This window comes from Dipteris shenzhenensis, chromosome 7 (assembly GCF_047967505.1).
Source record: "Dipteris shenzhenensis isolate YYH24624 ecotype China chromosome 7, Dip_SZ_1.0, whole genome shotgun sequence".
Taxonomy (NCBI): Eukaryota; Viridiplantae; Streptophyta; class Polypodiopsida; order Gleicheniales; family Dipteridaceae; genus Dipteris; species Dipteris shenzhenensis.
The window spans coordinates 3,316,075-3,338,345 of record NC_141602.1 but is presented as its reverse complement, the minus strand read 5'-3'; the positions used below and the strand labels follow the sequence as shown (position 1 = coordinate 3,338,345).

Here is a 22,271-nt window from a genome sequence, read left to right as displayed (position 1 = left end):
GGAGCTGACTTTGAGCTTTGGCTACATTTCAGAGTGTGTACATCAGCCGACTTTAGGGTTTGGAGCGTGCTACTGCATTCTAGAGACCTCTCTTGAAGCCCTTGCTCTCATTTGCTGTTTCTACACCTCGGACTATGAGCTTCTCACCTCTGGTTGCTGTTGCACTCATTTAGAGGTCTTCTCCTACTTGTGGGAGCACATACTCTTGCTGTAATTCCATTTTCCAGCCTTCTTTTGATACCCTTCAGTGCCATTTGCTGTCCATTTCACCTCTCCTACAAGGGTGACTACTTGTGCTCGAGTTTGGAGCTGTAATTTTGGTCTACATCACTTGGTAAGCTCCTATTGCATGGATTACTTTCATTTCCAGCAAAGCCGTCCTTTCTTTGGTTCCTTGGAATTGTGGAAAGGCCTCGTGTTGGCTTGGAAGGACTCATGCTGCCTTTTGGGAGTCTTTTTGCAGCAGGGACACCTTGTGACAGCCACACATTTGCAGTGAAAAGCTTTAAAGCTTGACACATCATTTATTGAAGCTGGAAGGACTTCGGACTACTGATACTTGTGGAAAAAGTGGTTTTTTCTTTGTTGATGGTTATTTGCCTATTCTTGAGGCATATAAGATTACTTTACAGTTGAGGTGAACTGTTTAAGCAATGGTGGGGATGTCCTTTTCAGAGACATGAATACACATCATTTGTCAACCTGTTTGTGATTGTCCGACTTGTGTTTGACTTTATTTCTTATGTGTATGTTTTGGTTGCTGAGGAGGCATTGCGCGTTGTTTTTCTTTGGCCGTTCTCTTTTGTCTATTAGTCCATTATAATGCTAAAAGATCACACGATGATGACACTTTTTGCTTGCATATGTGACGTTCTAATAGGCAAACATGTAAATATTCTTTTCCCTATATGTGTTCCTGGCTTCAATTACTTTCTTTTTGCATAATCCAACATAATAACATTGCTGCATGCTTTGGTAAATACATGCAAATAGTCTGACAAACTTTTACTTTTATTTTGGTGGATTGTTACTAGGTTAAAATTGTATCTTCAATTCACATAAGTGCAATGGCTACTATAAGGGCCAAGTCGCATGGTAGGTTTAATTAGCACATCTTGCTTGTTATTCCATTAGAAAGGTGGGAAAAGTCAATCTCAGCCCCATTAGATGTGTGGGAGAAGTCATTCCCAGGCATGCAACCATTGAATGCGCATATTGGAGAAAAATCCATTGCAAAACATTCTTCCTGATTGGGTTTCCTAAAAAGGTGGGGGTGGACCTTACACTGCTTCTGCCAGCGTTCCCCATGCGACCTGGCCCTAAGTAGCTTATTTCGGAACTCAAAGGATTTTGTCCAGTAGGGAGTCTTCTCTCTTGACCTAAACATGTGCATCTTCTCTAATCTACTCGCTCAATTGTGCATTAATACAGTTTTTCTTTTCTATTTTGTTCACATCTTCACTGGTATATTTTTAAAGTCTTCACCTGAATGTCTAATTTATTGTTGTAGGTGCCCGAAATGTGTGGAGTTGAAGCTACCTCGTGCCAATGCATCTTTCTGGTTTGTAATTAACCTCATACATGCTCTATAGAACATATTGTTGGGAACGAATGTCGGGTTTTTAAGTATTATTAATCAGCATGTATGGAGTATCTTGCATGTGGCGTCATCGTTCATGAAAGTATTCAGCAACAGATTGGAGTGTGTAAAGATGGTCCTTATTTGAAATGAATCTTTTCTTCTTATGACTGAGTTTTTTTCTTTTTTTTTGGGGGGGGGGGGGAAATGATTTCATAGTCATGCCCACAGGTCAGAGTACCTGCTGGGAGAGGTGCTGGTGTTATTGGATAGAGGGAAAGTGTAGAAGGGCTACAATTCACTTAGCTGGAGTTCCAATAAGACCTTCGATTGTCTGATCTTTCACACCTTTTCCTTTATAGATCTTTGCACTTCAAGACCTGTTTAAAAAAAGGAAAAGACTCTATGATTCATGCAACAATGGAGTAATGATTAAAAAAAAAAGAAGCAGAAGTCTTGCTGCTATTTTTGCAATGAATAATGCTGGATGATAATGTGAATATGATCACGTTAGTGGTTACTCCTGTCATGTGCCTCTGATGTTAGGACTGACTTGGAGCATTCGTGATCATGAATTTTGGATAGATAATCAGGATGTTATGCCGTTCTCTAGCTGAAAAGATGTTTATTTTAAAGGATCCTTATTCTCAAGGTAATAAGCAGGCCCTGAACTTCAATATAGCGTAGGTAAATCAAATTGGACTTAAATTATATTTTCAAAGCTCTTTACTAAATTGGTTGAGCTTCATTGTACGGGTGTGTTTTACATTGACTCTTCATATCCTTGCAGGATTGTTTAGAACTCGAGGGATCTTCTCTTGTCTTTGAAATGGAAGGCTTAGCGTTAGCCATAGCACTAGACCTTAGCCTTGATGTATGAGGCCTTGCTTCTAACTACTGTATCGTTGTACATCCACGTGTGTTTCGTCATTGGAATGCATTCATGGAGGATTTGGCATTCTATTCTTGTGGTTTTACTGGATTTCTGCCCTGAAGTCCATGGCTTTGGTATCAGAGCCAAAACCTTGGAAACAATTGTCCAATTGATTCAAACATGGACCATCCTTAGCCCATTACATTCTCCCAATATTTTGCTACCAGAAGTGTTGCCATGGATCAGATGTTAGAGGTGCTGTTACTAAGGCCCTTCCAAGGTTTTCAGAATCACAATTTGAAGGCATTGTCCCGCTCTCAGGAACAAGAATCTGCTACTCATTTTCAATTCAGAAGTGTATTTTAGGAGGTATGGTATTTTTAATTTAGTGGCTCAAAAGATTGGGGCAGTCAAACGTTGCAAGGCCAACTTGGAGAAATATACGAAATTACAAAATATCTCCAGATATTTATTTCTGGCTGTTGGCAAAAAAAGAGCTTCCAGAGCTTCAATGAAGAAATCTTTCACACATGCCTAAGGAATACCCAAGGAAGTATGCATGCCAAATATGAGCAGTATGTCTTGAGAATTAGTGGAGAGCAACTGATTGAAAACACTGCTCATCAAGTCTTGACAATCTTGGATGAGTGAAAAGAGAGTGGGATGTGGGAGTCAATGTCCATGTCTCTTGCAAGCACAAGCAACATTAACATCTAATTCCTAAGCATGATTTCATGTTGTATATGCAATGGAGGATCAAGTGTACTTCAAAGTATCTATGATTAGAAAGGATCATATTGGAATGTAATCCACCTACAAGTCATGTACTTCTTCTAGGTGCAGATAGGGTTCTTGTGATGCTCCCCGTGGTTGTGTTCACCTACCAAGGAATCGTTATTCCTTTCTTAAATGAAACCATATGTTTAAACATACACCAGACCTGCTGTGAATGTATTCTAAACATGTTATCACTTACGATCCTGGCAATCACGAAATGCACACAATGGAGCTGCTAGCGCTGGAGATAAATGTATACAGTTGGAAGGTGGGCTGAACTGCTAGCAGTGAAGGCAGATTGTTCTTGATGGAAAAGGAAGCTTGGGAGGCCCTTTCCCTCTACTGGTGCTCTCACACCGTAATCGTGAGCTTTGAAGCCATGGAGTGAATGTGGAACCATATCTGTTCATGTGTGAATTCTATTTAAGATGGAGAGTCCTTTGATGGAACAATTTGTTGTAGAAGGAAGTGGTTACGTCACAATAGTCTAAAAGAACTATTGAGTCGATCTCCTTGTTGCATCCATCTAGTAAGGAAAGTAACTTATCTAGGGGAAGGGCATCTACTTCTAATAAATATTCACTGTTGAGAACATTTTTGCCAACCAATGCCTGCTGTAGCTCCTACGGGTCGACTTGATGGGAATGGAAGGTTTAGGGGCTGTTTGTAAGGGGGAGATTGTGGAAGAGGCAGAGGTGTGGTTACAAGGGCAGAGGATGTTTGTGGGGTATGAGAAAGTGGAGGCTCGCCGCTCAACCTGGGGAACTGATTGGGAATGGGTGTGTTACATCAAATAATAGTGTGGTGTTGCATTACCCGTGGTTTGTGGGGGGAAACTAGAAAGTAACGATAATGGGTGATAATTATGAATTAAAGATACCGGTCATAATTGCTTAGGCCTAAGTGTCTGGTAGTAGGATGGTTAGTATAACAAGTGACCGCCGGGCTAAAGATGGGATATGGTGCACTTCGTTCCACATCCCGTCTCAAAGCTTGCCAATAGAAAAAGTGTTCCACTGCTTTAATCGTAGCATCAATGCCTCTATGTCTTGCATACGGTGGAGCATGACTTTCTATCATAACCTTTGACCTTAGCTGCTTTGTGACACAAAGGCGTTCATGCATCATAATGAAGCCATCTATGAGAGTATAATGGTCATGCCGCTGATTATTAAACAGTTGGTCATAAATCCTTTAGAAATGCTCATCTTGAGCATAGTGGTCCTTCATTTCATCCAACTCATTGTGGTAAGCAATGGTTACTACGGAAACCTGAGGCTTCCTTGACAATGCATCGGGCCACTATATTCTTTTTACCTTCCACATGCACTATCTCGAAGTGAAATATGTGATAAGAAATTAGCCCATCGCATATGCTTCTCAGATAACTTTGTCTGAGTGATGAAATATCTCAAAGATTGATGATCTGTCTGCACTGTGAAATCAGCTCCAAGCAAATATTGCTTCCATGTAGCAAGGGCATGAATTACAGCCAGCCATTTCTTCTCATAAATGCCGAGATGTCTCTCATCATCCTGCAAAATTCTACTCTCATAGGCCACTACCCGTCCTTCTTGCATAATGACTGCTCCAAGGCCATTCTTTCCACATGCATAAGCTTGGACGTGAAAAGCTTTCCAAAGATTTGGTAAGATCAATACTGGGTTTATGGTAAGCTTTTCTTTTAGCATCTCAAATGCTGTAATTTGTTTTTCAGCCGTTACGAAGGATGCTCCCTTCTTTTGCATAGCATAAGATGACTTAGTGAAGTTCCTGTTGGAGATATCATAGTCAAAGAGTGTGTTGGTGTGAAGTGTTGTGAAGTACTAGGTGATCTAGTACTAGTCTGTGTGTGAGTCATGTGTGAGTGCCACGTGTCATCATGGGACTTATCCCATATGCACTAGGTGCTAGTGTGTGAGTGAGTAGCCTATATAAGGCTTGTACTTCACTTGTCTTGTACATACTTGATGAGTGAATGAAAGCCTTCTTCATGTCTTCATTTGAGCATTATTTCCTCACACTGTAACTCTCTCTCTCTCTCTCTCTCTCTCTCCCCCTTCGCCATGTTTCTAACATGGTATCAGAGCGACCTTCCATAGCTGCCATGTCACCCTTGCCCTAGCCCTAATTCGTCACTCTAGCTCAAGCTCTTTTCTCTCTTGCAGCCGCCTCAGTTCCGCCTCCTTCTCTTGCAGCCGTTTGCACTCCTACCTGCCCACCTAGAACCTCCATAGCCTGCTCCATAGCCGTCTCTTCTTGCAGCCGTACGCTTTGCCGTACAACGTACGATCTGACGTACTGCCACGTGCTACACCCACCATACAATTTAGTCCGTTTGGTGCTGTTGTCTCCGTACTGCCCATACCAGCTCTATCGATATGACTCACAACCGGCCCTCTGTACAATTGCCCTTGCCGTACGACATGATGCATCTGCCTACATAGCTGCCGTACCAATCATCCGTACAATTGCACGGTTTGCTGGATTTTGCCTGCGTAGCTGCCATACGACTTGTACGATCTGCCAACTACCGTACAGGTTGTACTACTTGCCATTAGTTCATGCTGTGGAGCTGTTGCTGCTCACGACGTTTTGGAGGTGCTGACTTCGCCTCTACTCCAGCCCACGACTTGCTCCATGCAGATTTTGGACCTCTAATCGCCCCAAAACCCTAAAAGTTGATTTTTGCAATATCTGCTCAGATCTTCCAAAATTTTTAGAGATTTTTTGATTTGAGGGCTCCTGAGTGTTGCAAGAAGACTCTCCTGCACCAAACTGCTGAGAAGGATGCATCAAACTGCTGCATGAAAGTTAGAGCCTTCAGCCTTCCTGAGCCCCATTAAAGGTCTCAAACTTCACTACTGCACCACCCTCTTTGTAATCTTTTACCTTTCCTTTGGGTGTCAGATTATCATACACAGGTGGCTGCAAAAATGGAGGTTGAATTGCATTCCCTCCAGTTTGTCCTGCGCTATCACTTCCCATTAGAGGATTTGTCAAACCAGCCCTAGGCATACCAAACATACCTGTAGGAGCTCCAAAGGTTCTTGACCTTCCGTTTTGCATTCCTGGCTGCATGCCAATATTGCCATACATCTTGTTAGGCATTGTGGGCTGCATATCCCCAAGTACATTGCCTTGGATCCCTTGCATCCCAGGCTGAAAATCAATAGGGTAATTTCCAAGCATTCCTTGACCAGCCATTGCTTGAAATACTGAACCCCCAGCAAAATACCGTGGTTGCATAAAGGGTTGGGGAAAAGCTTGCTGCCCTTGATTTAAATTCTGAATATCAGCCCCTTGGCCATGCATAACCATACCATAACCTTGAAAGGGCTGCTGCCCTGAAACTCCTTGTACATTTGGCATTACTGGAGGCTGTCCATCCAATGGACTTACTCCAAATGGCTGCTTTTGAACCCCTCACCTGAATGAGAACGCTTCTTTATCTCCTTGGACCTCAAAGGAGTGTGCATAAACTCAAGGAACCGTGGGTCCTACGTGAGCTGCGTGGGTGCTCTCATAACGCTCACTAACTGTGTTTTAAAGATAGCATTGGCATTCTCTGTATCCCCAGCCTCTTTTGACACTTTTGCCTGAGAGGCATTCACACCAAAAGCATTTACCACTTGCTGTGCCTCAACATTTTGGTCATCCTGGGAGGCTCTCTCATGCATAGATTGCTCTTGTTGCTCATCACGGGAGGACTGCCCCTCCATATCCCAATCATTATCTTTCAAAGACACATTTGCTGATTTTCCTCTCGCTGTAATGGAATTACAGCCAACAACACTTCACCAAAGACAATCACAGGTTCACCTCCTTAAGAGATGGTGATGTTTCGGCAACGGAACCATGAAACTAGCCTCAAGGCTAACAAGAGGGTGGTAAAACACTAACCAAACAAAAGCCTTCACAAAAGAATACTCAACAAACGCTCCACAGACAGATAGGGGGAGCTAGAGCGCTCCTGCTCAAATACAAAGACACAGACTGGCCCCAAAGCCTTGGCGCCCCTTTCAATATCTTTTTATTAATTGAAGAGTGTCACAAGGAGATTACACATTGAGTACCAACTCACTTGCATTCAATGCTCTTCTGTCACCTAGTGGGCATCAATATCACAACACATTAGCCCTGCGGGGCTGTGCTATCACACCCATGTGACCATAGGCATCCATACTCAGTGCAAACACTTGCATCTAACATGGGAGCTATTATTTACAGCCCAAGCAAGGCCACACGCTCCCCAAACAGTCACAAGTGTTTACTGGTCAACTAGGATACCCAAACAATGGGTGAAAGCATAACCGAGCTGCCCCCTGTGCTCAGAAGTACAAACAATCTCTGCAAGCATTCATTGTGATCATCCTGCCAAGCAAGTGTCTTCATAAACCAGCCCAATGCTCACGAGCCTGCACGAGAGAGCATGTGTGAACCCTTTACTAGCCCAATGCTCATTCCAAGATCTTCCACGAGCCAATTGCTAGCTTTTGTTCACGTGGCCATGTGGTTAGCTACACCAAGCACCCTTGACCCAAATGCATGTACACACAGCCGAAAGCTCCTACAAACAGCCCACATGAGCTCTGTTGTTGGCCAACTCCAACCCCTACTCTCGCCTGTACATACTGTACAATAGATTTGAGCATACGGTTCAGCCTTGCTACTCGAGCCACGAGAGTGCCCTTAGCTGCAATCAAGAGTACCACGCGCAAGTTTTGGGAGCGTGTCTATTGTCCGTACACTCAAGGAGTGAATGATTCATACGGCTGTCCGTATGGTTCCGCAGCATTAACTTCATGAACAAATTTTGTATAGCCCATCCGTACTTTCGTACACGTCAACCTTGATTATTGTGCCACTTTTCGTACACGTCCGTACATCACAAGCGGCCATCATTGCTCCATACAAGCCTGTCAGCCCCTTCTGTATTGTCGTATGGCCACGGACACTCTGGCTGCGAGCTCCGACTTCCGTCTTCTCCGTGTAGGCGCTAACTTCCGTGAGGCTCCTTTCTTACGTGATTCTCCCTGTGCCATTCTTCCCCGTCCAATCTTTGCCCAAGATTGGCCTTGGCCTTCCTTTCCAAAAGGGGGCTGCATGGGCTTGCCACGTGGCAGCCGATGCCTTGGGTTGTCCCCAAGGGCCTTCATTTGCCCCTAGGCCCCTCCTCTAGTGGGCCTTTTTAGAAAGCCCACCAATGACCAACTTAAAAGACCTAAGGTTCTTTGGGCCCCTCTTGGCCCTAAACCTTTCAATTGCCCCCAAGGCACAATTTCCTAGGGGGGAACTTGCACACCCTCATCCCGTGACTTCGCCACTTGATTCTCGGGGTCAAGGCCACATGCGAGTATCGAAACTCACGTCCTCGTGACATAGCAATCACTGGAAAAGTGATCCAAGGTGAGCACACAGCCCGAGATGAGCACCAGTCTAACTGTTGAATATTGCATGCTGCCCAAAACGACAACCAGCCTGTTTCATATGCTTCGTACAGCAGCGTTTAGCAGCATGTGTTCTCCATCCAACAGCCATAATGCAGTCCATATAGCCATACCCTAGACTTCCATACACAGTCCGTACATACCATGCGTGGTCTTCCATACAGCTTGCCTTTATAACCAATGACCCAAACCCGTAATAGCTCATGGCATAACGTAATGAGCAACGAGTCTCCGTATGGGCTAGTTGGCCTCTCGAGCCGCCTTATGCAAGGAGCTACTCCTGAGCCTTATGCGTGACCAGCCCGCCTCGTCGACTTGTGCCGACCAGCCCCTCAGCCCCGTAGGGACGCAAACGACCTCTGAAGCTTCTCACCACCCCTCAGATCCACCTGCGACGTGAATTTCTCCCAAAATCCGCCGTACGGAATCCTTTTTCCCTTTCCCTGTCTTCGTCGATGCTACTACATCGAGGATCTTGTGGCAACCTTGCCAAATTGGTCCAAGGCATGGGGAAATGCCCTCCTCATTTGCCTTCATTGCCCCCTCTAGTGTGGCAATTTTAAAGTGCAAACCAATACCCAACTTGGGAACCTTAGGGGCTTTTTGCCCCTTGTTTGGACCTTTTCATTAATTCGCTCCCAAGACACCAATCCCTAGGGGAATCTTGGAGCTCTATGTGCAGCCGGGAGGTGTCCATGTGACCAAGGGCTACGAAGACCCTAGAGCTTTGCCCTTTGTGGCATGCAACTAAAATTTAGTTAATTGTTTTGACAAGTGGCATGTTCCCAAATGAATGAGCCTTGAGCTCTTGTAGAACTATTCATGTTTTGAAATTTTGTAACAGCAGCTCTATGCTGAACTTAGTACTCGGATTCTCTTTTCAAGAATAACTTTACCTTCACGGGGGTCCAGCCCGACAATCTGTCTTGGGCCCTAGTGTGCTGATCCACATATCTTTTGCCTTCAGTGTTAGGATTGCACGACCTTTATAGTGCATGAGAGAAGTTGGCCTGGAGTCGTCATCATCTTGCTCATCATCATCCACCCATTCAATGTTGGCAAGCTTGCTTTGATTTTTGTCAATATTTCACTATATGTGTCCTCCTCTTCGTACCAATCTTTTGGGAGTCCCCCTATTCTAATCTTCAGCAGTTCTTGATGGTACAAAAAAAGACGAGTGACAAAAGACCTCAACACTGCCGGAGAGGCAGTGGAGAGAACTGATGTATCTGCTGGTAATCATCCTTGATATGTGCATATCTGAGGCACTGTAGGGCTACATGTGCCTTTGTCTCGACTGTTTGTGAATCACAAAATCTGCAAACTCTGGCACAGAGAGAGAGAGAGAGAGAGAGAGAGAGAGAGAGAGAAAGAGAGAGAGACAGGTGGAAAGGCTGAGGCGGAGAGGCTGAGCAGAAGGGCTAGCGGAGGGGCTAGTGGAGAGAGAGAGAGAAGAAGAAGAAGAAGAAGAAGAAGAATATATTATCGTCCTTTGAAGACCAAAAAATCGGCCTATGGGACCTGAGCAATACAAAATCCTCGTACACAAAGACTCCTCCCTTGGAGGGGAGGGTATTAAGAGAAACTACCTTTATGTCTTAGGTGAGTTCCTGTGCTTGAAAAGCTTATAGACAAACGCTCCTAAAGCTGGGGGTGACCCGCTATGTAGCATATCAGCCAGTCTGTTATGTCCCTCGAGAAGAGAGCTAAATGCTTTCCGGATGTGAGTATAGTAAGGGCATATCATTACCATGTGTTCTTCAGTTTCTGCCATTCCCTGGTCACATAATTGGCATATTCTGCTCTCTTTTGGCATATCTTTCCATCCTCCTATTTCAATCTGCAGCTGGTGTGATCGGGTGCGAAGTGAGGCCACAGCTCTTGGCTTATGTATTGCCATAGGTGTGCAAATGTACTTCTGTGTGGCTGTTTTGCTTCCTGTATAAGTAGCCCAATATTCGGGGTTAATAAATGTATGGTAGTACTCAAACTTATCTCTGTTTTCAGCTGTTTGCCATTTCCTGTGTAGTGCATTCAGCAGGTCATGATGAAAGGCATCCTCATCTACCTCCTCTGGAGAGTAGTCCAAGTACCTCTCTACCTCCCATTTTTGGAATCATTTTTTTAAATCTAGTGCCCATCCAGATGCCAAAATCTTACCCTTATTCGTCTTTTGGGACTTTTGACTTTCTACCCATGCCCTCTTTGGCAGCCTTTCATTATTCATGCGCTTGACCTTTGTGATGTATCTGAGTACTCTCTTCAAGGCATGCAACTCTATGGGTATGCATCCTGTCTCTAGGAGTAGGAGAGAGTAGGGTGTGGTAGCCTTGATGCCAAGGTGTCTTCTAATGAAAGATTTCTGCATTTTTTCAGCATCATTCCATTTTGATGATGGTATACTCCCCCCCCACACCTCTACCCCATAGAGCACTGTTTGTACCACATATGCCCCAAAAATCATGTTTCGTACTTGCCACCTTCTTGTGTTGGTATTGCTGCAGTCATTTTCAAATTGATAATACTTTCCCCGTCCTGCATCAATTCTCCGTTGCACACAGCTGCTCCATTTGTTATTGGCTGGAATTTCAATGCCTAAGTATTTGAATGAGTGTACTGTATCAACAAGTTGACCCATATATGAGATTGAAGGGGGATTACTTGGCTGTATAGTCTTGACTATCATGAGTTTAGTTTTGGAAACATTCACAGCCAGCCCACTTTCCGAACAGAACATGCTGAGGATATCCATCATTTGTTGCATCTTACCCTCACTATTAGTGAAAACAACCACATCATCCGCATAAAGAAGCAAGTGAATCTCAAAATCTGCTAGGTAGAGGCTGGACAACCCTCTTTTACCTGCTTCTGTGTGCATCAGTTCCTCAAGTCTATCAATGCATAAACCAAACAAGGTGGGTGAGAGTGGGCATCCTTGTTTGACCCCCATATTGCTATAAAATTCTTGTGACATCCCATCCTTACATTTTAATTGACATTTTACTTTCTCATAAAGTCTAAAGAGGTGTTTGTAATGGTTTGGAGAGAGAACTGTTAGCTGTTTCTGAGAGAGTATTTTGCAGTAAATGAAGTTTGGAGTAAGTGTAAAGATTACACATAACATAGCAAACAATATAGCAGTCATACAAGTACCATCCCTCTGGCATCAATGGCCTTACACAGCCCGTTAGGCATCTGCATGTTCTCTGCTGAGAATGGCTCCCACGAAATGTAGCGAATAGGCATCCATTTCAGTTCACAAACACTTAACTTAGGCCTGTTCCTAGCAACCAATACTTGGTCACACAGTCCCCCTTAGCTCCCTTGAGGGTCCTCTTAGCCATTCACATCTGTCCCATAGTAGGCACGGAGCCTCAAAACTGTCAATAGCAGCCACACAAGACCACACAATCCACTACAGCTGCTCCCAGGGCCCACAAGGCCTCTTACCAGCTTCGAATAGAGAAATAAACTGCATATATATATATATATATATATATATGTAGCCAGCATCAAATCAAAGGCTTGGATCGCTTCGGTAAGACCCCCACAAGATAACAGCTCTACAATGCACAACCAGCTCCCCAAATCAATACGCAATTAGTGAGCATCCAACATTGACCTAGATCGCTTGTACTAAGCCTTGAACTGCTACTAGCAGTCACTCAAAAAGTGATCCAATATGAACACACAGCTCGAGATGAGTACCAACCTAACTACTGAATATTGCACGCTGCCCAAAACAACAACCAGCATGTTCATATGCTTCTGTACAGCAGCGTGCAATAGCATGTGTTCTCCATATGACAGCCAGCATGCAGTCCGTACAGTTGTATCCTGGACTTCCATACACAGTTTGTACAGCCTGCCTTTGTAACCAGCCAGCAACACCTGCAGTAGCTCATGGCATAACGTAATGAGCAATCAGGCTTCGTGCTGTTCTCCCGAGTCACCTTACGCAAGGAGTTACTCCCCAGCTCTATGCATGATCAGCTCACCATCCAGTCCTGTTGGCTAGCGCTGATGAGCCCTTCAGCCGTGTACGGACGAAAACGGCCTCTGAAGCTTCTCACCACCCCTTTGATCCACCCGCGACATGCAGCTCCCCTAAAATCCGCCGTACGGAATCCTTTTTCCCTTGCCCCGTCCATGTCCATGCTACCACATCTAGGATCTTGCTTTGGCAACCTTGCCAAATTGATCCAAGGCATGGGGAAATGCCACGTGGCATCCCCCCCTCATTTGCCCCTATTGCCCCCTCTAGTGGGGCAATTTTAAATAGCAAACCAATGCCCAACTTGGGACCTTTTCCTTAATTAACCCCCAAGGCACCAATCCCTAGGGGTAATCTTGCACATCCACACACCAAGGTCGTGCCCCTTAGTTTTCCAGGGTCCTGTCCACATGTAAGTGCAAAACTCACGCCCTTGTGATAGTTATACCCCATGTTTGCATCCCTTTCATTCCCTCCCGGTTGTGCCAGCCCACGCTTTGTGTAGCTTCCATCACCTTGTGTGGTATCCTACTGACGTCCATCTTCTCCACTTTGTTGAGGGAAGCCATGATTTGACACAATGCTTGCCCCTCTAGAGGCAAGATACCTGTCTCAGCACAAAAGGATTGGGTAGGGTGTTTGTGTCTTAACCACCAACTCCCCTATGAGGAAACGTTTATGTATAGTTTGTATTCTTTTCAAGCATGTTCTAGACAGCCCAAGTGCCCAAGCGGGGCATCTGTAGAGGATTACTGTCTGCACAAGCATGGTGTAATACTAGTCTTATAATCACTCCATCCTCCGACACTCTCAAGAAGAGGTCATGGTAGAAACTAGATCTTGGTGGGAAACTCTTGGTCCCTCTCCCCCCCAAGCTCGTGATGTATAGAGCTCATCTCGTGAGATACAAAGGGGCAAGGCGTCCAAGCTGTACTGGAAGGGGGAGGGGCAGGCGTTCCATCTGAATACCCTGACAAGCGAACCATTTGGATATGCATGCATACCAGTCCGTGCTAACTCTTCTCACCTCTAGCCTCTCGAATTTGCGCCAATCAATCACTCCCTCAGAAGGATGCTGTCACCAAGCTGTATATATTTCTAAGTCAAAGCATGAGTTGACCATTTTTTGAACATAATTAATGAGTTTTTCATTTATTTAATCATGTTCAAAGAGTTACTTTCATTTGGTCAAAGTCTTGACGTTGGTCAAATATACTTAACCTCGGTTAAGTAAGCCTAACCTCGGTTAAGGAGACTCCGCTTTAGCCAAGATGGTTAACCGTGGTTAGCCAAGGAACCAAGGCGCTGAGTCCGGTTAGTGAGTGTGGACTTTGGTCAACGAGACTTGGCTTACGTGAAGAGGGTTAACTGCGTTAACGAAGGTGCGCCAACCTCGGACTTGGCCATAATTATGGCGCACTTCCCATCCGGTTCAAGTATACTCAACTTACCCTACAATAAACAAAGGTGATATTGCAGGTGAGAGGAGGCAACAACAAGATGACGCTGCAACGAGCTCCGCTCCAACAATGGTCCAACGTGTTTTCGACAGAAGTCCTGCGCCTTGATTGTCCTGCGCCATAATTAACCAAGGTGCGCCAACCTCGGTTGAAGAGACTTGGACATAATTGTCCTGCGCCCTAGTGTTTTGGAGTCGCATTTTGACTTGAGTAAGCACTTTTTGGATGTTGGCTCTTCCCTGGGATCTGCCCTGATGTATTGCTACTGTATTGTAAATTTATAGTATGATTTTTGTGTTGTTGTTGTTGTGCAGGCGGGCTGTCTTCGGACTACAGTCGGCTCTGTTTGTGCAATGCTTTGTTTCTAGTCTCAGTTTGATTTGGCCAGTTCGTTGGCTTGACTGTTTCCCTTGGGGCATCTCCTAGCCCTGGTAACGGCTTTGTATTCTTGGACCTCATAACTGCCAAAGCCTGAACATTTCTTTGATTGCGTTGATTGTTGTGGTTGTACTCTTGATGGATGGGTTCTAGATAGACCATATGTACTCTTGGAGGAGGTGGTTGGTGGTGATTTTGATTGGTCCTTCTGTCGTATTGACAATGGGTATACCTCTTTCCTTCCTGTGTTTGCACCAAAGCTCACATGGTGGATCTTGCCTATGGCTATCCATACCACAGTAGGTGTAAGCTTGGTCTTGCATTTGCCCCTATTGCTGGTTCCCCCATGGTTGTTGATTTGGCCTTCTCGGGGCTGCATTTTGATATCTTTGTTGTGTTGGTCTTGCCACTGCTATTTGATTAGCAGGTATTGCTGGTGCTTGATTCTGTTGTTGCTGAATGTAAGGTGGTACTCTCCCTCTGTAATTGGGGTTGTACTAGCATCTCTCTTTGTCATGATTGTCCTTTTTGCAGAATTCACATGGAACCTTTTGTTGTTGTGGTGGTGGCTTTAAGCTTTGTAGCTGGTCTTTAATCATCTTCTCCAACTTGGAGATTTTGTCGGTTGTCTTTTTTGTTGTGGACTTTTCTTTTGTTTTTCTTTTTCTTGGAGTGTTCCTCATCATCATCATCATTTTTTGATGAGTCGTCTTCCTCATCTTCAGTATCTTCTTCTGCTTCACTGTCTGTGTCTGTCTCTGAGTCTGTTTCTGAATCTGAATGTCTTTTCTTTTTTGTCTTCTTGGATCTTGATGCTGTACCAAGTCTTCTCTCTGCTCTCTGGGCAGCTTCCACCAGATTGTTAAAATCATTTGCTCCTCCAAGCTGGTCCCTACCAGCTACTGCAATTCTCAGATCCTTGTTTAATCCTTTGCAAAAATAGTCTCCCAGTTGCTCTTGGGTAGGTCTTTGGTTTGCTGTTAGCTTTCTGTTGAGGTTTCTAAACATTTGTGAATAGTCCTAAACCATGAGGTCTTTTTGTTTCATTGTTCTCAGTTTTCAAAATGTCCTCAGGTGTTTTTTCTTTCCTAAAACGACTTAAGAAAGCAATCTTTAATTCATCATAAGTGGCAAAATGTGCAATACCATACTGCATAAACCAATTCATTGCTTTACCATTGAATGTTGCAGCAAATTGCTCCTTCTTGGTATCATCCGGGAGTTGTCCAAATCCACTACTGTCCACCTTGTCTCAAATTGCCCAACATGGCTATCAGGATCTTGACCTTTCTTTCCAATAAACTTTGTAGCTTTGACCAATGGGTTCTGTATTTTTTGCTGAGCTTGAACTTGAACTTGAACTTTGATAGGTTTCTTCTTCTTCTTCTTTGGAGGTGGTGGGAGGGGGTTGAAATTCAGTTGCTTCCTTGCAGTTAGAAAGACACTGGCTGCAATATTAGTGGCAAGTGTTCTTTGTAGTAATTCCTGTGTTGGAGTGGATAGCATTAACCTTTCTAGCTTAGTTTTTGTTGAGAGGGGGAAGAGTAGTGGAAGGGAGCAAGAGAGTGAGAGTAAGAGAGAGACACACTAGTGTGGGTGTGAAGTGATGAGTGAGCCACACCACAAACTCACTTATGTTTTATTAGGATTAGGTTTACCCTATGACTGTCTTAAGACAGTCATAGGTGTCCTATCTTTAATTCTTTAATTAAGGGTAGGCAATGTGCCTTTACCCCAACAACCTCCCACCTAAAGGCCAATGTGCCTAAAGGGGAGAAAAGAATAAAAATACAGCAATATACAGTTACTGTATACAAGACCATAAAGTAAGAATGGTCTCATCCTAATCCCATGATGTGGCGGCAATGTGCAAACCGCTCTGTAGGCAAGCTCTTAGTGAGCAAATCTGCAGGATTATCATCAGTATGTACTTTCACAAGCTCAAGACGCTTGTCTTCCAGTACCTCCCTGATGAAATGATATTTCACTTCTATGTGCTTGGTCTTCTGATGAAAGACCGGATTCTTTGTCAACATGATAGCACTCTGACTATCACAATGCAAAACTGGCATATCTCCTGTAATGCCCAAATCTCCCACCAGCCGAGTAAGCCATATTGCTTCCTTGCAAGCCTCAGTGGCTGCAACATATTCAGCTTCTGTGGTTGACAGTGCAACGCATTTCTGCAACCGAGACACCCATGATATAGCACCTCCTGCAAATGTGAAAATATAACCGGTAGTAGACTTCCGGTTATCTGCATTCCCTGCATAGTCTGAATCTGTAAAACCATGCACCAATGCATCCTGCCTACCATAGCATATGCACAAGTCTTTGGTACCTTTGAGGTACCTCAAGACACCTTTCACTGCTTCCCAATGCCGCTTGCCTGGATTTGCCATATACCTGCTGATGACTCCCACCGCAAAAGCAATATCCGGACGAGTGGCAACCATGGCATACATCAAAGATCCAACTGCAGATGCATACGGAACCTTGGCCATTTCAGCCTTATCATCATCTGATCTGGGGCTGTCCTTACTGCTGAGTTTTAAATGTGGAGGCAACGGGGTACTAATGGACTTTCCCCCCTCCATTTTAAACCTTTGCAGTACTTTGTCAATATACTCTTTCTGTGACAGAAACAAAAGTCCCTTGGACCTGTCACGAGTAATACGCATGCCAAGAATATGATTTGCATCACCCAAGTCTTTCATGTCAAAAGACTTATGCAGTTGTTTCTTCAAAGCACTAATCTCATGCTGAAATTTACTGGCAATAAGCATGTCATCCACATATAGAATGAGTAGCATCAAACTGCCATCCTTTGCCCGTTTGGTGTACAAGCAATGATCGGTCTCACACCGATGATACCCTTGGGACTGCATGAAGGCATCAAACTTCTTGTACCATTCTCTTGGCGCCTGCTTGAGTCCATACAAGCTCCTCTTGAGCTTACACACAAGGTGTTCTTTCCCTTTAACAGCATATCCCTCTGGCTGACTCATATAGATCTCATCATGAAGATCTCCGTGAAGAAAAGCTGTCTTCACATCCATCTGACATAAATCCATGTCATCATGAGCAACAAGAGCTAACACTGCTCTCAAAGTAGTCATCTTGACTACAGGTGAAAAGATCTCATCAAAGTCAATGCCCTTTTCTTGCTTAAATCCCTTGGCAACCAATCTGGCCTTATACCGAGGTAAAGCATTTGAATCCACTTTGACTTTGTAAACCCACTTGCATGGCAAAACCTTTCTGCCTGCAGGTAACTGCACCAAGTCCCATGTATCATTCTGAAGTAGGGAGTCCATTTTTGACTGCATGGCTTTCTCCCACTTCTTTCTCTCTGTTCTTCCCATAGCTTCCTTGAAGCTGGAAGGCTCACCACAATCTGTCAGCATGATAAAATCAGCCACATTATTGGCTCCAGGAACAAACCTGGCAGGAGGCCGTTGTGCACGGGTGCTCCTCCTCACAAAATGTTCCGGATTAGGCTGCTGTCCAGCCTGTTCTTCATGCATGATGGGTGGCTGTACCACCATAGGCTGTTCTACAGCCCCATCTGTTGGCACATCCAGTGGTGCATCATTGGCAAAATTATCTGGCTGATTTTCAGCCTGTATACCCTCTTGAACAGGGTGATCTGCAGCAGGCTGCTGCTGCATATAAATGGGCATTCTTTGCTGTCCAACATCATCATAAATAACCCTCCTGTATTCCACAGGTTGCACGGGTTCCTTGTGTACACTATCTTCTTTAAAGATGACATCATTGCTGCGTATAATCTTCCGTTTAACGGGATCCCATAACTTGTACCCCATTTCACCTTCGTCACCATATCCCATAAAGATGCATCTGATAGACTTTGGATCCAGTTTGGTGCGGAGATCTTTGCGTACATGAGCAAAGCACTCGCAGCCAAATACCCGTAAGTGCTTATATGAGGGTGGCTTGCCAGACCACACCTCCTCTGGCACTTTCAACTCCAAAGCCTTATTTGGTGACCTGTTAATAATGTGAACTGCTGTTTGCACGGCTTCTGCCCAAAAGCCATGGGGTAATGCAGCATAAGACAACATACATCGAACCTTCTCCTGAATAGTTCGATTCATCCGCTCACTTGCACCATTTTGAGATGCATTATGAGGGGCTGTGAGTTCCTGTTTGATGCCCTTAGCTTGGCAAAACTGCACAAAAGCATGTGACACATACTCACCCCCATTATCGGATCTGAGGCATTTCAGCCTACGACCTGTCCGATTTTCAACCTGAGCGACAAACCTCTTGAAAGCATCTAGGGCATCTCCCTTATGCTTCAAGAAATAGACCCACACCTTACGTGTGGCATCATCAATGAAAGTAATAAAATATTTGGCACCCCCTAGTGATAACTGTGGCATCTCACACAAATCAGTGTGCACTAGATCAAGTGGTGCTCTATTCTGGGGAGTTCTCCTCTTATGAGGAGTCACAGAATGCTTGCCAAAAATACAATGATCACAAGTAGGCAAATCTGAAAAAGAGAGAGACGGCAGATAACCCAAACGTGACAGTTCTTGCATTCCTTTAACAGACATGTGTCCTAACCGGCTATGCCACAATGAAACCTTTGGCAGCTCGGTTATGGCAACAACATGATTACCCACACTGGAAACATAAAGAGGGTACAAGGTGTCACTCTTAAAACCCTCAGCCACTACTGTCTGGCCATCAGTAATCACCCATTTGGAATCCCCAAATGTGGTGTGGTAACCACTGTCATCTAATAAGCCAGTGCTAATCAGATTTTTCTTGATTTGCGGCACATGGCGAACACCATCAAGCATAAATGACTGTCCATCAGGAAATACTATCTGTATACTGCCAATCCCTGCAATCTGACATGCATAGTTGTTCCCAAGATGAACAACTCCATGAGTACCTGTGTAGGAAGTAAACCACTCCCTATGAGGTGTAACATGAAAAGAGGCACCTGAATCCAAGAGCCAGGTGTGCATGTCATGGCCATCAATAACCAAAGCATGTGCTATTACAGCAGAAGAGCATAAAACATCATGTATGTCACTGTCACTGTCCTCCGCTACATTCACTGCATCCAAGTCATCTGCCTTGGCCTTGCCTTTGCCTTTGCTTGCATTTCCTGCATCCTTTGTTTCAGCCTTCTTGGCTTTCTGATCCCGTATGAACTTGAAGCACTTCGACTTCACATGTCCCTTCTTGCCACAATAAAAGCATTCAATGTCCTTTTTGCCACGGGACTGACTACGGGATTTGGACTTACTAGCAGATCTCCCCTTCTGCTGAGTCCTGCCTCTGTCCTGTACGTGCAAAGCATTTGAAGACTTGCTGCCCACATTATTCTTCCTGCTCATCTCCTCCATAAGAAGAGAGCTCTCTACATCAGCATAAATAAGAGTGGCATTTGAGTTTGACAGGGTGGTCTTGAAAGTGTCCCAACTCTCAGGAAGAGTACACAACAAGAAAGTAGCCTTGAACTCCTCATCAAGGTTCAACCCCTGTGCAATCAGCTGTGTAAAGATAACATTGAACTCACTCAAGTGTGAGGTCATAGCTGTACCTTCCTTCATGCGAAGATCAACCAGCTTCTTCAGCCAATAAACCTTACTGGCTGAGCTCTTTTGGGCATATAATTCTTCTAGTCTTTGCCATAGACCATAAGAGGTCTTTTCAGCCTGTACATTGAACACTAGAGTGTCTGAAATAGTGAGCATGATAGCTGCCCTCGCGGACAAATCAAGCTCTTCCCAGTCATCAGCTGCCATATCAGATGGCTTGACACCCTTTACCCTTATGGGCTTAGCAATCTTCTTTAACAGAAGGACATTCAAGCACTGTTCTGCCCATAATGCATAGTTATGTGCTCCTTCCAGTTTCTTTATGTTCAGAATTGAAGAATCACCTCCTCCTGATGCCATATCAGATGAGGAAAGTACCTAACTCCCTGGAAGTAAAAAAGACTGAATAAAAATTTCTGATTTCTCAGAAAAACCTGCTCTATTCAAGAGCCAGAAGCACTCTCAATGGTGCTGTTTTTACTGTCAGTAAAATCTGCAGCAAAACAGTAAATGACCCTGCAAATACTGTACCTTCTGACACACTGTTCTGAGCTCAAAGAGGCATAAAAACAGTAATTTCAGACTGCTGCAGCTGCTGAACAAGTGCTTAACAGTGCATAATCATCTGACAAAACCATCAACACTGCTGTAAACACTGCTGTACTGACTGTACTGATCACTTCTCCCACCTCAGATGAGGTATTGCACTGAGTTAAATTGCAGAAACCACTTGACAAACACCCAAAAAACAGTAAATGACCCTTCAGCCTGTCACAAAACCTGCAACAGTAAATGGGATAAATCCCAAGCAATCACCCTTATACCAAGGGGAGAAAATGCATCTGAAGATCTCTGTTGGTAACCCAAGTGCTATCAAACAAAGTCTGGGCAAAAGCCCCTTGATCTGACACCTGAATCAAGTGGAGAACACCTCAACACTGAGGTAGCATGCAATATGAAATCTCTCTGACACTTGTACCTGACAATGTGCAATGCATAGACTGCCCCTGTGTACTCAGCAACAACACAAATCACAAAGTACAGACACCAAGAAGAAAATCTTTTGAGCACTGTCAACGATGGGCAGTTAGGGACCGAGTAAACTCGATGCGCCCTGACCAAGCGTGGCTCAACTGAGATTTTCAAAGTGCGTACAAAGAATGTGACCTGCAACAAATGTCACCAAATGCACTGCGGAAACAAAGCAAATGTGTGCTCCCTGGCTACACACTGCCTCAAGGCATATACTGCAAACACATCCAGGCAAAAGCCCTTTGAAATGGTCACCCAAAACTGAGAATTGCACTCAGTAAATGCATAGAAGCTTCTGCAAAACAAGCATCTGACCTTCCTGAATGACAAGTAACTGCACAAACACCACCACTGTGGCACAAGTCACCTCAAGCGTGAGTGACACGAGAGTACCTGATGTACCTCAACAAATGCACAGTATACTGCTAGAATGCTTCAGGATTATCCCTCTTCCAATCAGAAAATGTGCTATACTTTCCAGTACCTGCAAAGTACCTGCTGTACTTTTGTCCCTGCAGAGTACCTATGTACTATCGGTGCACACTTCCCCCCAAAAAAAAACGAGATTTTTGCAGCAAAGAAAAGCTGTACTTTTGTACCCAGCTGATGTCGGCGCCAGCCGTACTGTACCTGCCGTACAGTACACAACAATGCCAAAGCTCCCGTACAAAGTTGTACGGCAGTCCGTACGGCTGTACGGACTGTCCGTACAGCTGATGTAAGAACTGCTGTAAAACACAGCAGCAGGCTGGCGACGCCCACGCCCTCTTCAAAGACCTGCAAAAAAGTGCAGCTGCCGTACGAAATGCGCCGAAATGCGCCCGCGACCACGCCTTGCAGCTGTCGTACGAAATCGCCCGCGACCACGCCTTGCAGCTGCCGTACGAAATCGCCCGGGTCCGTACAGTCGTACGGACGACGTACGGCAGTACGGAACTGTCCGTACGTCCGTACGGTATGGATGAGGATGAGGAGGGAGAGAAAGCTCGATGGCTCTGATACCAGTTGAGAGGGGGAAGAGTAGTGGAAGGGAGCAAGAGAGTGAGAGTAAGAGAGAGACACACTAGTGTGGGTGTGAAGTGATGAGTGAGCCACACCACAAACTCACTTATGTTTTATTAGGATTAGGTTTACCCTATGACTGT

The 22,271-nt window shown here is 44.7% G+C and overlaps 1 protein-coding gene across 2 annotated transcripts in view; it reads left to right on the top strand.

Moving 5' to 3' along the window:
- The window catches only part of MAP1A (methionine aminopeptidase 1A), a 216,918-nt gene that overhangs the window by 44,102 nt on the left and 150,545 nt on the right, over positions 1-22,271 (top strand). For both annotated transcript variants that reach the window (XM_087376968.1, XM_087376967.1), the window contains exon 3: positions 1,511-1,561. In XM_087376968.1, the coding sequence (XP_087233094.1) occupies positions 1,511-1,561 (51 nt within the window). The remainder of the gene's footprint in view (positions 1-1,510; positions 1,562-22,271) is intronic.